Raw genomic sequence first — 15,299 nt, 5'->3', positions numbered from 1 at the left:
GGTGGTTTTGGAAGTCAGGGTCTCCTTTGAAGGAAATTGGGGGGAGGGGTCAACACCGGCTCCCCTGCTCTGGCTCCCTCTCAGGCCTGGCTAGATATGGGTGACTACTAGTAGCTTTGAAGTGGTTCTCTGTTCCTGTGGTGGGGAAGATGGGGTCCTAGACGTTTTCCCCCCAAGTGTCAAGGATACCTCAAGTAGATTCTATGGGTATGTTTCAGGTGGTCCAGAGAGCAAATGGTCCCTTATGTAAATGCTCCTTCATTCTGGCCACCCTTGCTGTGACCTCTGACCGCAGCCAGCCTGTTGAAGCTGAATTATCCAGGGGCCCAGGCCTGCTTCCCCAGGTGGATCCCTGTGCTCCTGGTCATATTGGTGAGACACAGGTGTCAGCTGTGGTGGGCCAGGGGAGGACGGGGGGAAGGAAAAGGCAAAAAGAACAATTGCAACAGGAAGAAAAAATGATGAAGAAAATCTGCCTATACCTCCTGGGATTCCCAGATGTTCTCCCAACCAAGTACTAGCCAGACCCACGAGAGTTCAGCTTCCGACATCAGACAAGACCAAGTGCATTCAGCCTGATGTAGCCATAGGCACCTGTCTCCCTGCCTCTTTGCCAGCTTCCCTTTACTGACACACAACCCTGCAAAAACCCAACCAAAACAAATCCCACCCCCCACACCCTGCCAGGCTGGGAGAGTGGATTGGTGCCCCTTTCGGCTGGTCAATCCCATTTTCTCTGGGGAGCCAGGTGTGCAGGTTGGGGGAGAAAATACAGACTTCCAGGGGCTAGGGCCTATGCAAGAATATTTTGCACCCTAGGCGACACTTCCACCTTGCGCCCTCCCCTCCCCCTGGAGCATCGCTTATTATAAACTTTAAAAAATGAATACTGCATAATGTGGCATTGTTCATTAGAATTAATACACATTCGGCTTGACAATTTATTAATTTCATTATTTAGTCTATATATTTAATTCAAATAAATGGCCTTGTGTCTCCTGCACCTGGCTAGAGTCCCTCCTACTCCCCATCCCCAATGGATCTGGAAATGGCTGTATTGGGGATCAGTGCCCAGAACTGGGAGTCGGGATCTGGCTTCTATTCTCCGCCCTGGCACCAACTCACTAGATGACTTCAATAAGTTACTTCCCCATTCTGGGCTTCAGCTCCTCCCAGCGCTAAGGTGTGAAATGGTTCCTTGCTCCTGGGCTGGAAAGTGCAATGCAGGTGGGAGGGGGTGGCTGAAGGCCTGTCTTCCCCACAGCTGTGAGGCAAGGACAGAGTTCCAGCCTCCGTCATGACCGTCCTGGTTGGTTTACTCTGCCCCATGCCAATCGCTGCTGAAGCCCCTTACTCAGAGAGGAGAGAGGACAGGACAGAGGCCTCAGTGTCATTCTGGGCCTGATTTTCAGAGCTGCTGAGTACCTGCAGTTCCCCCGATGTCTGTGGCAACTCCAGGGTTCTCGGTACTTCTGAAACTCAGGGCAATTTATTTCAAATGTTGGGCCAGAACTGAGCCTGCAAAGGCAGGTCCATATACACCCCTCAATCCACAGCAGATCTCCCATCAATAACAATACAGGCAATCAGGAGAATGATGAGGGGCAGTTGGCCCAATGCTGGGAGTGGGGAGGATATGGCCCTAATGTGATCATTAAACTTCTACCTAGTAAAGTTACTGGTGCATCTGCTGTCATTCAGCGGGAGAACAAAAATCTCTTGGGTGCTGCAGCCTGCCCAGGGTTCAGCTGCACTTAACCTGAGTTGCTTGCACACTTGCAGTGGTTGTGCACCATGTAACTGGTCATCCATGTTACATGAAAATCTGGCTCTGATGGTGTCGTAATTAAACTTAACTATTACGGCCGGATTTCCTAGAGCTGTTGTCCCAGGCTGGCTGCAGACTCAGGCAGACAGAACTGTATTGGCTAGATGCCCATCACCTCTGGAAGATTTTCCTTGTAGCCGTAAGGGCTCGAGACAGCCATGTTTCTTCACTGAAAACTTGCAGTGTGCTGCCCCTGAATCCCAGATTAATACCTTGTGTGGGCAGGTGCAGAGCTCAGGGCTTGAAGGCTTCTGCTCTAATTGTCTGAACCAGCGCAGAACTAGGAGCCTCGATCTCCTGTGTTCAAGGCAGGACTCTGACAATGACTCTCCAGGTGACCTTGGGCAAGTCACTTCCCTGTTCTCTGCCTCAATTTTCCCCCACTCCAATCTGCAGCTGGCAGCTCATGGACAGCAGCTGCCGTGGGGGTAGGGAGTTCTGGAGAGCAGGAAGGCGCGGGCTAGGGAGCGATGCAGCAGCCCGGGGGTTCAGGGAGGCGGTAGCTCTGGGCTGGCAGGGGGGACACTGGTGGGCAGTGATGTGGGGCATGGTGGAGAGAGGTGGTGGGGCCCACAGTTGCAGAGGACACCTGCAGAGGTAGGTGCTAATGCGTCTGCGAGCGTCCCATCTCCCCACTGGGAGCAATAGTGTAAAAACAAATTTTGGGGCACTGCTTTTTGGTGCTCCAAATCTTGGCACCCTAGGCGGCCGCCTAGTTCGCCTAGTGGTCACATCAGCCCTGCCAGAGGCCCGATCCTGGCTGAGAGGGAGGCTCGCCATTGTTGCTAGGGAGGGAGAGCCTTAGACAACTTGTTGGGTGGCAGGCAGCCTGTCCCAGTGGGATTGACCCTTTTTCCCCTCTGAGTTCTGGGGCTCCCTTGGCTGGTTCAGCAGTTTGGACTGGCTCCTCCCCTCACTGTCAGGCCAAGTACCACCAGCCAATAGGTCAACTGCAGAAAAAGTTCAAAAAAATTTTTATGTCCGACTGGCCAACAGTTCAACCCCATTCTAGTCAACTGGTTGATGTAACAGCTGGTAATATCACAGCTGTCCACTGGAGGCCACTCAAATACTGCTTGTCACTTGTTCAAACCACACAGGCAGATTCATCCCCTGGCACAGGCCCACTGACAGGTCATGTGCCATTCCTATTGTAACCCTTCTGCCCATCTGAGTTGGCAGCAACAAGGGCCAGGTTCAGTATCTAGGGGTTTCCGTTTCAATAACGCAATGCAAAACTGGCTCACGCTCCCACCCTGTGACCTGGGACAATTACATACCATCACCACCCCGGGCACCTCTAGGAGGCAATACTTCCCCTCTCGCAAGCACGGAATCTGAGTGTATCAAAATCCTTTTAATAAAGGAGGGAAACAATGTGGCATTATGTTGGGGAAACACCACAAACAGGGTTCATAAACACAAACCATGAGCAAAAGACCCACCCCCAAGTAAGTCTGGCAGTGTCCTTTTCCTCTCAGGCTCTTAAGTCCAGCAACCCAAAAAATCACCCAAAGTCCCACACCCCAAAAGTCTCTTGAGTCCAGCAACCAAAAAAATCACCCAAAAGTCCAATAACCCAAAAGTCTCTTCCCCTGGTCAGTGCAGCCCCAGAGTTCAAAAGTTTATCTGCAGAATTTTACCTCCCATCCTGGGAGGAAATGAGTGTGTGTGTGTGTGTGTGTGCAGCGGTGTTAAGGGGCACCTTACATGGTCCAAGTCTGACTGCCCCACTTCTCTGTGGGGTTCTGCTGCTGCCTTCACCACAAGCCACTCCACCAGCCATCCCACAAACAGCTCTCCTCCACCAGCCACTCAGCAATATATCTTCAACCTCCCCAGCATTCAGCAATTTCAACTGTTGTTTTAGTTCTTCAGTGATTACAGCTTGTAGTAGGGAAGCCTCAGTGCTGGTGCACCATTGGTCCAAAATGAATTCAGCTCAGCAGCCTATAACTAGATTCCTAATTGAATCAAAATTAGCTCTGATATTCCACAGTGGAAAGACAAAATATTTGCAGTTGGTGTTTTGGGCCACACATCGACAGATACACATACCTATCCCCAGCCTGTATCAATTCATAGGATTGTGAAACTCATGTCCCTTGTCTAGCAAGTGCTACTTAGTTGATGGCAAGTCCCTCTGTCATAAAACAGTTCCATTGTCTTTGATTCACATAATCAGGGTAACACTTTATTCTTCCTGCCCCAATAACAGAGAAACTGGGGATCCCACAGCAGCCAAAGGGACCATTTGGCCTGCTGTGGGCTCATGCTAGGTGGGGTGGGTGTGCCTACGCAAACAAGATCACCCCTGAAGTTCTTTTCCACAACTCACCACAATTCACCACCAGATGTCAGCGTAGAACTCAGGGAGAAGGGGGTCTCTATAGCTCACCCTATATTCCACTGTCCTTTGCTGGTGTGACCCAGGGGAAAGTGGGGAGAAGGAGGTCTTGTTGGCCATCCCTCTCTTCTGCCATCCTACCCTGCTGTGACCCAGATCAATCTTGGGGGATCGCCATCCCTGTCAGTCCACGTGTTGCTCTGCAGACCCTTTTCCTTCTTCCTGGGGAAGCATGGCGGGGCCCGCCAGGGGTGCCTCCTGTCCTTAAGGTGAGGCCTGTGCTCGCCTTCCTAAGCGGTGCTAACTGGTTGCTCCTGCCAATAGCATATGCTTGTCTCAAAGATTAAGCCACGCCTGGCTAAGTACACATGGCCGGTACCACAGGCGCCAACTTTCTCTGGTGCTGGTGGATGACCATGTCCCCCCAGCCCTTTCCCTGCCCCGACTCTACCCTATCCCCAAAGTCCCCAGCCTAACTTCGCTCCTCCCTGCCCCTATTGGGTCCCTTCCCTAAATCCCCACCCTGGCCCCGCCTCTTCCCCCAGTGTGCTGTGTTCCCCCTGCTTCCCTGCCCCCTGAATCAGCTGTTTTGCGGTGCAAGTGCTGGGAGGGAGGGAGGAGAAGCAGGATGCAGTGGCGCGATCACAGAGGAGGTGGAGGTAAGCAGGAGCAGGGGGGGGCGGGGCTACAGGGCAATTTTTTTCTGCGGGTCCTCCAGCCCCAGAGCACCCACAGTGTTGACACCTATGGCCGGTACCCTGAAACTGCAAATGGGTCATTAAATCAGTTATGGTTCCTTCAGTCCCGTAACAATTACCTGGATAACTGAGGTAATTCCAGATGTGCCAATGAGCTCTGACCTCAGGTGATGTGTGCATTCATTAGACCAAAACCAACCACTCATCTGCTCTCATGACTTTAGCTAACCTTGGGCCAAGCACACGCCCCTGTGCTGAGATGGCGCAACTGAATGTCCTATCAACGTTTGATGGTATTTCATGTACCTACCACAGTGACCCCGGGTAACATAGAATCAGGTTTCGATTCCAGAAACGGAGCCTGGGAAATGGCTACCGCATCTGAGGAAGGCAGCAGACATCCACATAGCAATACGGGACTCTTTCGAGGTCCTGTGATTTGAGTAAGTACACTTCAGATCCTTTAACGAGACTCCATTGGAGGGCAAATCTGGTGCTAGCAGCTGTGGTAATTCCAGCTCAAATAGTGTATATTAATATTGCTGCAATTAAAAAGCTTGTAGTTGGATATTGGCATAGACATCAACTTCCTCTCTACCCCACTCCCCATGCCTGCCCCCACTTCACCCCTTCTTCCAAGCTCCCACCCTCTGCCCCAGACCCCACCCCTCTCCACCCCTTCCCCCATGGCCCCATCTCTGCCTCACCTATTCCCACTCCTGCTCTGTCCCGTCCCTGCCTCTTCCCTCCCCCGAGCGTGCCCCGTCCCCACTCCTCCTCTTCCCTCCCAGAGCCTCCTGCATGCCGCTGAATGGCTGTTCCGCAGCGTGGAGGAGCTGGGAGGGATGTGGGGGGAGTCAATAGCAGGATCGCCGGCAACCAGGTGGCATTGGGCGGTGGGGGAACGTTGGCTGCTGCTGGATGCTAAGCATCCACTACTTTTTTTCCAGCCCTGAAGCACCCACAGAGTTGCACCTTGGGATCGACCTTGCAGTCTGCAGTGAGATGAACTACGGCTTGTGCCAGACCCTGCCTCTCAGTGCTCCCTCAATTCTCTCACCTGAGTGTCCTGGGGCTCTGAAGCATTTACTCTGAAAAAATTACAGTGTTCAGAGCAAGCCAGTAGCCAGAATCCTCCAGCTAGGCGTAACAGACTAGGACTTCAGTTCTGCTGTGTTAGGTTTCGGACTAAGGCCACAATTAAGGGAGATGGCCTGGGGCAACCATCTTGTGTCAATGGAGGTGAAATGGTTGGACCAGCATAACACAAACCAAAGAGAAAACATTGGCCAAGAATGTTTTAATTAATCAAGAACAAAAGTCAGAGGACAAAGATGTTAAAATACCATTGTGGTTCCACCTACAAATGATTCTGACTGGCACTCCAGTGGCATTATTCCAGTGACCTACCGGGCAGCTTATGGGAAGCCAGAGTCTTTTGGTTCCAGGGAAAGGATGGTTGCAAAGTTAAACGTACAGTAACTGATCGAAGGGCACCACTAGCTTAATTTGACTCATCACAGGAAATCTTACCCAATCCAGAGGTGGAAAGGATTGTCACATTAATAGCTCTTTCTTGTTCCAGCGGGTGTTGGTGGATGGTCGTTCTTAGCTGGTGGAGTGACGTGCCTGGTTAATTCAGATAATGAACAAGACTCTGGCATGCTAACTGGTTACGTGATCTCTGAGCAGTCAGCTTCCAACTTCTGAGTGGGACAGCCAGCGAGGCTGAGCAATATCAGGTCTGGGATACCTGAGCTGTCCAGTTGCATGCGCACTACAGAAGCTAGTACAGTGTGTCTCGAACCTAGGCTGACAGGGGTGGGTACCTATTGACCTCCATTCATGATGGGGATTAGGGATTGCAAATATTCCCCATGAATGAAGAATTCCCAGTAAGTGGGATATGTCATAGTATACTTTCCTCAGTCTGAACCTTAGAGTCCAAAAATGAGGTACTAGCATGAAATCCTCTAAGCTTAATTACCAGCTTAGATCTGATACACTGCCACCAATCAGGATTCTGCGTACCTGATAAACTCTGGTCTCCCCAAAACCCTTACCGCTGGAGGAACCCCCACAGACACCACACCCCACCTGGAAATCTTAATACAAGGAAAGTAAACTCTTTCCCTCACTAGATAGTCTCTCTAGGGCTTTCCCTCCCCTGGGTTACTCTAGAAGAAGATCACTGGACTACAAACTCCTTGAATCTTAAACAGAGCTTTCACTTCACCCGAGGCAATACAGATCAAGCTCCGTGAATCTAACAAGGGTTCCCCCTTTTCACCTCCCTTCTTCCTCCTGTCTCCCACCACTTCCCGGTAATACAGACTCAGTTCCTTTGAGCCTTAACCAGGAGAGAAAACAAAACAGGTCTAAAAGCAAAACTTTTAATAAAAAGAAAGAAAAAAAAAGTAAAAGTTATCTCTTAATCTAATAGTAAATATTACAGGGTCTTTCAGCTTATAAGACAATAGAGAGAAATACAATTTAAAATACTTCACCAAATACACATTAAAACCCTACCTACCAGATACACAGTTGCAAATGGCAGAAAATAAATCAAAAGACTATAACCGCCTTTTTACTCAATACTCACTATTCTGAATATATTAAGAGACTGTAGCAGGGACATGCAAGAAACTTGTTGCATCGTCTAGTCCCGTCCAGGATTCAGAGAAAACAAAGCAAAGCCCAAAAACCACAAACAAAGGCTTCTCTCCACGGAGATTTGAAAGTATCTTGTTTCCTGATTGGTCCTCTGGTCAGGTGTTGTTTGTTAACCCTTTCCAGGTGAAAGAGACATTAACCCATAGCTATCTGTTTATGACAGGATAGCTCAGTGGTTTGCGCATTGGCCTGCTAGACCCAGGGTTGTAAGCTCAATCCCTGAGGGGGCCATTTAGGGATCTGGGGTAAAAATCTGTTTGGGGATTGGTTCCCCCTTTGAGCAGGGGGTTGGACTAGATACCTCCTGAGGTCCCTTCCAACCCTGACATTCTATGATTGACAAGCTAGCGTTAAGTCCCTGCTCGCTGTACACGCCACTACCACTGATTGAACGGTTTAGTGAGGTCCTTGGATCACAGCCCTGCTGGGGTTGGTCAAGGGCCCTGGCAGAGCGCCGAGAAGATGGTCGAACTTGACTATCTAGAGGATGTAAAAGTCATTAAAATGTTTCCGCTGGAGAAGGATCATTCATGGGGCTGCATGTGCTAGCTCAGCCCCCCACAGCAGCACAGTAGTGGTGGAGCTACCAGACAGCCTGGGATGTGTGGTGCAGGGTCCAGGCATGGCTGGGGGGAAAGAGTGAGGCTATTCAAGGGGGTTTCTTCCATCAGTGCTGGTCCACCACAGGGTCACCTTAATGCCTTCCTCCACGCACATATCTGAGCTGCCCCCTGAACTGCCACTGCACTTCTGTCCATTTCTGTCACCGGGACCATCCTCCCCAACTGCACGATGCTTCGGCAAGTGCGAGTGCTTGGGCCAGGATGGGAGGGGGTTGGTAGGCATCTGACCATGGGTCAGAAACACTCAATGTAGGTAGCAGCCATGATAGTGCACAGGAGCTGGTTGTGAGATGGCCCTGTCCCATGTCTGCCTCCCAGGCAAGTGGGGAAAAAGGAAAACCCTGGATCCCTGGGAGATGGTGAGGCTATGGCAGCGGTTCATCAGAGCCCCTTCTGGGAGGATGCCCCCCGAGGCACACTTAGCCAGCTGGCAGGTGCTGCTAACCACTCCATGCTCCATCCATCACGGCTCACCTCACTGAAGGCGGCCATGATGGATGGTGGTGGGGGACACCCTAGAGGGATGGGAACTGTTTCCCTACCCAGATCCCTCTTGCTGTCCATGAGCCTGATGGCCCAGTGAGGTGGTGGTTCAAAGACTTGCATGGTCTGAGGCAGCCTGGGGACACCTATGTGGGATGCCAAACAGAGACCACCAGAGCCGGCCACATTTAAATTTAGAGTCCAGGATCTCATGAACCACTTATTTCTGGTGCCCTGTACCTGTCCCAGTGAAAGTGGTGGCTGGGTCCTGTGCAGGAAAGGACTTTCTGAGTAGAGTTTTAAAAGCAATAGGTGAAACTTCAGAGGGTGGAGTAGATGGAATTCAAAAGCAACTGGATCAACCTGCTACAGGATCTTAAAAGGACCAAGGAACCAGAAGTCCAGCTTGTGAGAGGGTCTGTCTGGGTGGAGATGATCTGTGGAGAACCACACTTTTGCCCCAGTGCATAGGCGGGACATTGCTGTCGATACGGTCTGCATACTGCTTATAGTCTGCTCTTGCCTTCTCCAGAGTCTGCTTCACTTCTTCCTGGGCCCAACAAATCTACTGCACTAGGTCTGAGGTGGTTGGGTTGGGAGACAATGCAGGTAGTTGCAGGTGGAATCTGGGGTGGTCCCCATAATTGGAAAAAAGGGGCTTTGATCCACAGATGCATGGAGGGAGGCAGCTGCAACATCTGGTTCAAACCCAATTCCTGCTTGTGGGTGTAAAATTCTCCCTCCAGGTCGGTGAGACATGCTCAACCCTTGGGCCATCTGAGGATTCAGCACTTTCTAGGGAACCAATTGACAGCACAGAACAGTAGTCATGGTTCATCAATGGTGATCTGCCATTTCCCACCTTCACGGGCCAGGCTAACCCCAGGGATCAATGTTTCCATCAGATGCAAAGCTTCTATGGCCAACTCCCCATATGCTGTTCCCTCTTGTTGTGCAAACCCTCACTCTTTCCTCTCTGGCCTTGACTTCGCAGCAAACTTTGACATCATTCTCCACCAGTGGTACCTACGGTGAAAGCTGCAGTAGAGAGAGGACTTGGGCATTTCTATCATGGCGTCCTCTAGCCAAGCTCAAGGTGGAGTTAGACAGCACAGAGTGCAAAGCGCCCCTGCGCCGACTACATGGCAGCTTCCACTGTTGCTCCAGTTGGTGGAGAATTCCAGCTACAAAGTTGGCTGGAGCAGACACAGCCCAGTCCTCCCACATCTACAGATTTCCCTTTGAAAAGCACTTCAGCTTCTGGACACAAAACAGCTCTGTGTGACGGGGGGGATCAGGGCATCCCTTGTCACTTAGCCTGCACAGAAACCGGTCAGCCCCAGCACCTGGCCTGTGCATCATGAGAGACAAGGCCAACAAGTCTCCCAGCAGGCGGGAGGTAGGACACATGACATCCAAGAGGTTCCCAGCCCCCACAGAATCATGAGACTTTAAATTTAGAGTTGGGTTTGCTTGCTATTTATTGGCACTGGAGCCTCTAGGGGACACGTTTACAAACGACCAGGACAGCGACAGACCAGCTTTTTTTCATTAATGCAAGCTGACAAGGTGCATTTATACAGTGTTTCCAGGGCTCGGGTCTTTAAAGAAAACACCAAATGTCACAAGATTCGCGATTAAACCACATGAGTTGGCAGCACTGAAAACAGGAGCAGAGAACATCTTCTAGCACATGTCTCCGGGTGCCCTAGCCGGTGAATGAACAGACGAGCCAGCCCAAGGGCCTGGTCGTGAGCTCTACGGCGCTGGGTGACAATGGCGACAGGCGTTTTAGAAATAGGGTCAGCTCAACAGGCAATGGCTCATTAATACATACTGCAGGTGCACGGCTCCATCGTCCAGCAGCTCACTCAGGAGGGGAACTGCAACACAAGCTCTAGGAAGAGTCCGAGGGCAGACTGCTGTTGGCACTCTCAGATCCTCTGGCTCCGCAGGCCTGGTCCTGCTCTCACATACACCAGCGCTGGGGCAGGATGGAAAGTGTCCCTGTAGGAGGCTCCCTCGTACATGGGGTCCAAAGCCCCTTGTCCCACTCGCTCCGTGGCCTGATGCTCCTTTCCTCTTTGGGCCCCAGGTGAGGCCAGCCCGAGTGGGAATGTTCCAGCTACAGCTGCTTTGGGTTAAACATTCAGGGGTTGGAACATCCCTGCCGTGAAGCTGCCAGCCCAGTCACAGCAGTCTCCGGGGAGCACCCACTGGATGGGCAGAATCCCTCCAGCGGCTCTTCTCTGCGGGGGCTGCTGTGCACCAGTTGTGCATCCTGGGATGGGAGACAGCAGCGGCATTTCTGACTCAGGCATGCGCCGAGGCCAACACGCCCCAGGCCAGGTCACATCATGCTTTCTCTCCAACAACCCTGGTGAGAAAATCCCTTGCTGAGGCAGGCTCGAATGTGAGGCAAGTCTCCATTTCTGCCGCAGAGTGGGCCCTCGGGTATCTATCTGGTGGGGAGCAACACATTGCCTCATCCTCAGAGGGACAGAAATGCAGCCTGTTCATGGCAGGAGACGCCATCACCTTCCCTGGATTCCCCGTGCCAGAAAGATTTCCTGAGTTTGTCCTATGGCACCGGTGGAGAAAATCCACTCCTCTGTGCTCTCCATCCTCCACCTTTGCTCTCATTCTTCCCTGGGAGAGCAAGGCAAAGCTCCCACTGCCGGGCACCTTGAAAGATGCTTTGTAGGGCGCTGGCTTCCTCTAGGCCCCGGAGAGGTGGCAGGCACAACGCAACATGGAAGCTGGGATTGTGGAGCACAAGCAGACACGCAGCGTGACAACAGAGACCACATGCCGAGGCAGTGCAGAAGGCACAGAGAAAGGGAGAAAATGGCCACGCTCCCTTCCCGATCATGGGCAGAATCCTATTTACCTGAGGCAGGAGAGAGACAAGGCGTCCATCACTAACACGGTAAATAGGTCAGCTGGGTGGCCCCCCTATGCAGCCGCTCAGAATGCCTGAGCTAGACCCATTTCCCACATGTCTGTGCCCAGCTCATGGGACAGGGAACATGAAGGGTGGGCAGCTGTCCCAGCATGCAAAGGGCCCTCTGTACCCTGCAGATCTGCTCTCCTGGTGCGTTCACAGCCCCAGAACAGGGGGATCAGGGGCCATGGCCCTCCCACTTTTATTGGCCATAAGGGCAAGCAATGGGGGGAGGGGACAGAGATGAGCCAGCTGGGGTTGGGGCCTCCAGCAGAAGGGGTGGTGCGACGGTGGGGCCTTCGGGGCAGCATGGCACTGGGGGTGGGGCCACCGTTTGGGCACCTGTGGTCCCCCACTTTTAGGGCGTTTCTGCTGCCCTTGCCCATGGTCTGAGAGCAACACCAGAGTGATGTGCAGGCTGGATTTCCCCTCCAGAACATAGACTCCTCACCTCCCCTGATAGCACCCCCGTGAGCTGGGAGCTGTTTCCGCTCTGGCTAAGCTTATTTCTCCCTGCAGGCTGCCCTGGAAGAGATCTCTACTCACACGATTCGCTGTACAGCATCCGCATGACCTTGACGCAGTTATCCAGCAGGACTTTGGGGTACACGGCCTTCTGGCTGCTCCCTGCGTCGCTGGTGAGAACCTGCTCTACCACGTCCCAAACATTGGTGTCCACCTTCCCCTGCAGAAATACACAAGCGAGGTGGTAAATGGCTTGCTCCCCGGTCACCTACTGCCCTTCCCCTGCTGCCTGGCTCTCCATACGCCCCCTCCCTCAGGGGCCTAAACTGCACAGCTCCCGCCCTCGAGTGGGATTTAAAGGTGGGTTGTTGGATGGAGTCACCAGCTCCATCTTGTTAGCACCTTCCCCAGCTCTCGTCAAGGCAGGGCAATGGGCCTTTGGCACACGCTAAACAGAGCTGACGCCTAGGAGGGAGCGTACGGTGTTAACACAAGTAGAGCTGGTGCTAAGTGGGGTTTCCAGACAACGCCGGACACAGCTCCATGTGAAAGTTTTTCTGGAATGAGGCAGGGGAGAGCTCCTGTAGAGTGACTTCACGTCTGGGCAGGCCCTTCGGTTGGCTCGACTGTGCTAACGCAACTGAGAACAGCACTGGGGGGCTCGATCTCACCCTTGGGACGATCCGTCCACCCTCTCCCCTGGGAAGGCATCTGGCCCCAGGCCATTCTGCTCTATCGAACGGCATCTCCCACACACTGCGACCTCACACGCACTGTACGAGCGAGGTCACGCCGGGGGGGAGACGCCATTTTGTTTCTGTATGTTGCCTACGGAGGCGTCGCCCAACTACACATGTCACTGAAGAGGTGAGACCATCCTAGCTAGCAGCTGTCTATACACAAGTTGTACCACATTACCCATACCGGCCTAGGCAACACAGTCCAACCCAGCTGTAGGTACACCGGTGTCTAGAACGTATAGCTTAGTCCTGTGTGGAGAGCGGAGCCAGACTGGGACAAGGCACCTACCCCATGGGTTACACGGGTATATCTGCACCAGTCAAACATCACCCCCCACACACCCACCACTGACACAGTTATACCGAGACAAACTCTGTGTAGCCCAAGCCCATATCTAGTCCCAGCCTGAAACAGCAACATAGAACCGCCAGCGCTCCAGCTGTGAGCCGACGCTTTCAGTCACACTTCAGCGGCTTGGCCACACCAGCCAGCAGCATTGCTTCAACTCTCTGCCCAGGCTCCTTGTCGTTCCAAAGTCACCTCATGCTCAGACATCGGCAGAGAGAGGCCTGGAGCTTTCATCACAATCCTCAGCCACTAAAACAAACCCCCACACAGACAGACTGGCCAGAACAGCAGGACTTCGGGTCAGGCTGACCAAATTTTTCCACCACATTTGAAGTTGGAGGGAGGGGAAAGTGATTCTTAATTGGCTTGTTTCAAACTCCTTGTTTTCAGCTTCTTTTTGTTCACATCGACGTGGTACTAGCTTTGCTCAGGTGCAGGGCAGTTTTCTACCGCTTCAGAAGTGACTGGATACCTGGTCCCTGAATTACAATTCTGAGTGTCCCCTCACTTCCCGCACACAGCTGTAAGGACAATAATACCCCTTCAGTTTAGGGCAAAGACAGCTGCCACGCCAGCTCTCATCCAAGGCTTCCTACAGAACCAGACGCCACCAGGTATGAGATTCACGATACTGAGACACGAAAACCCTCTAAGGAACCCAAGTCCCCTCTTGGTCTTTCTCTACAGACACATAGTAAAGGGAACATGTCAAGTGATAGATCTCGCCTTAGATGTCATCTTGAAAATGACGCTAACCGGTGGAGCCCCCGGGCCCATTGGAGTTTTCTAGGCATTTGGGTGAGCTCACGTTCCAGTTCACCCTGGCCTAACCTCAGTCTCTGTTCCTAACCTAGACAATCCTGGCGAGAGGGAACCATGAATCCAGCACTGAATGGTACAGTCCGAAACAGACTAGGTATGTGTTGCAGGAAAAGAGCAGCTTAAGGGCGCCCAGCAGGAGGGAGTGTGGGAGAATTCTCCCCCGCCACACAGGAAATGCAAGAGGAAAGCCCGGGCAGCAGGAGGCACTCACCCACCCTGCAATTTAGCCAGGACACTGAGGTTCCACACTTGTGAAATGGGCGGTGGGATCTTTAATCAGCACCCCCACGTCCCCTCTCCCAGTGGCCAGCACCTGACCCCTGAGCACCAGGCTGTGGCACTGGCTCAGGACTGACTCAAAGGGGAGGCTGCCAGCTGATCCTGGCTGGTCCCAGCCCACCCCAGAAGGGGGATCTGACAGGATGACAGCTCAAGGGGCTACATTGGTGGTGACACCCATTACTGGTGCTAGTAGGACTTGCAGGTGAAGCACTGTTTCTCTTTGAAAGTCGGTTCTGCTGGAGGGTCAGTGACAGCAAAGGCAGCTCCCTGAACAACAGGCATTTCCTGAATGCAAAGACAATGCTTGTATCTTCGTCAGTCAGGCCCCCCACGCTCCTGCAGCAGGACTGTAGAGCAAAAGGACACTAAACAAAGTCATTTGCATCAGCTGAGAATCAAACTGAGGCCTCCTATGTAGCAGGGGACAGTATTGCCACAGAAGAACCAATGCTGCAGCTGTGAAGAGGTTCTTTCACTTGCAATTTGATGTTTCGCTCACGAGTCACCATCATCTATAATGTCAAAGATGACCTGCCAAAAACTCCAGACAAGACGGGCTTTCTGCCTTTCTCTGCTTCTGGCTGATGGATAAAGCAGGGCTGGCAATAAACGTTTTTCTTTTAAAGGTTTTGTTTTCCCTTCTTATTTACCATAAAAATTCAGAGGCGCTCACTGAAAACCAGAGCACAATTTGGGCAGAAATTTTCATGACAATTACATGAGTTTTTAGTATCAGAGGGGTAGCCGTGTCAGTCTGGATCTGTAAAAGCAGCAGAGTCCTGTGGCACCTTATAGAGTAACACACGTATTGGAGCATGAGCTTTTAGGGGTGAATACCCACTTCGTCGGATGCATGTAGTGGAAATTTCCAGGGGCAGGTATATATATGCAAGCAAGAAGCAGGCTAGAGATAACGAGGTTAGTTCAATCAGGGAGAATGAGGCCCTCTTCTAGCAGCTGAGGTGTGAAAATCAAGAGAGGAGAAACTGGTTTTGTAGTTGGCAAGCCATTCACAGTCTTTGTTTAATCCTGAGCTGATGGTGTC

The 15,299-nt window shown here is 52.1% G+C and overlaps 1 protein-coding gene across 1 annotated transcript in view; it reads right to left on the bottom strand.

The window, feature by feature from the left end:
* Positions 1-10,138: 10,138 nt before the first annotated feature.
* Positions 10,139-15,299, bottom strand: part of IL34 (interleukin 34) — a 34,530-nt gene continuing 29,369 nt past the window's right edge. Inside the window, exons 6-7 of the mRNA XM_032795384.2 lie at positions 12,143-12,281; positions 10,139-11,542 (exon numbers count right to left, since the gene is read on the bottom strand). Coding sequence (XP_032651275.1) covers positions 11,535-11,542; positions 12,143-12,281 — 147 coding nt within the window. The 3' untranslated portion in view covers positions 10,139-11,534. The remainder of the gene's footprint in view (positions 11,543-12,142; positions 12,282-15,299) is intronic.

This window comes from Chelonoidis abingdonii, chromosome 19, assembly GCF_003597395.2.
Source record: "Chelonoidis abingdonii isolate Lonesome George chromosome 19, CheloAbing_2.0, whole genome shotgun sequence".
NCBI lineage: Eukaryota > Metazoa > Chordata > Testudines > Testudinidae > Chelonoidis > Chelonoidis abingdonii.
Note: the sequence above shows the minus strand (reverse complement) of the source record. Positions and strands in the feature narration are given on the sequence as shown.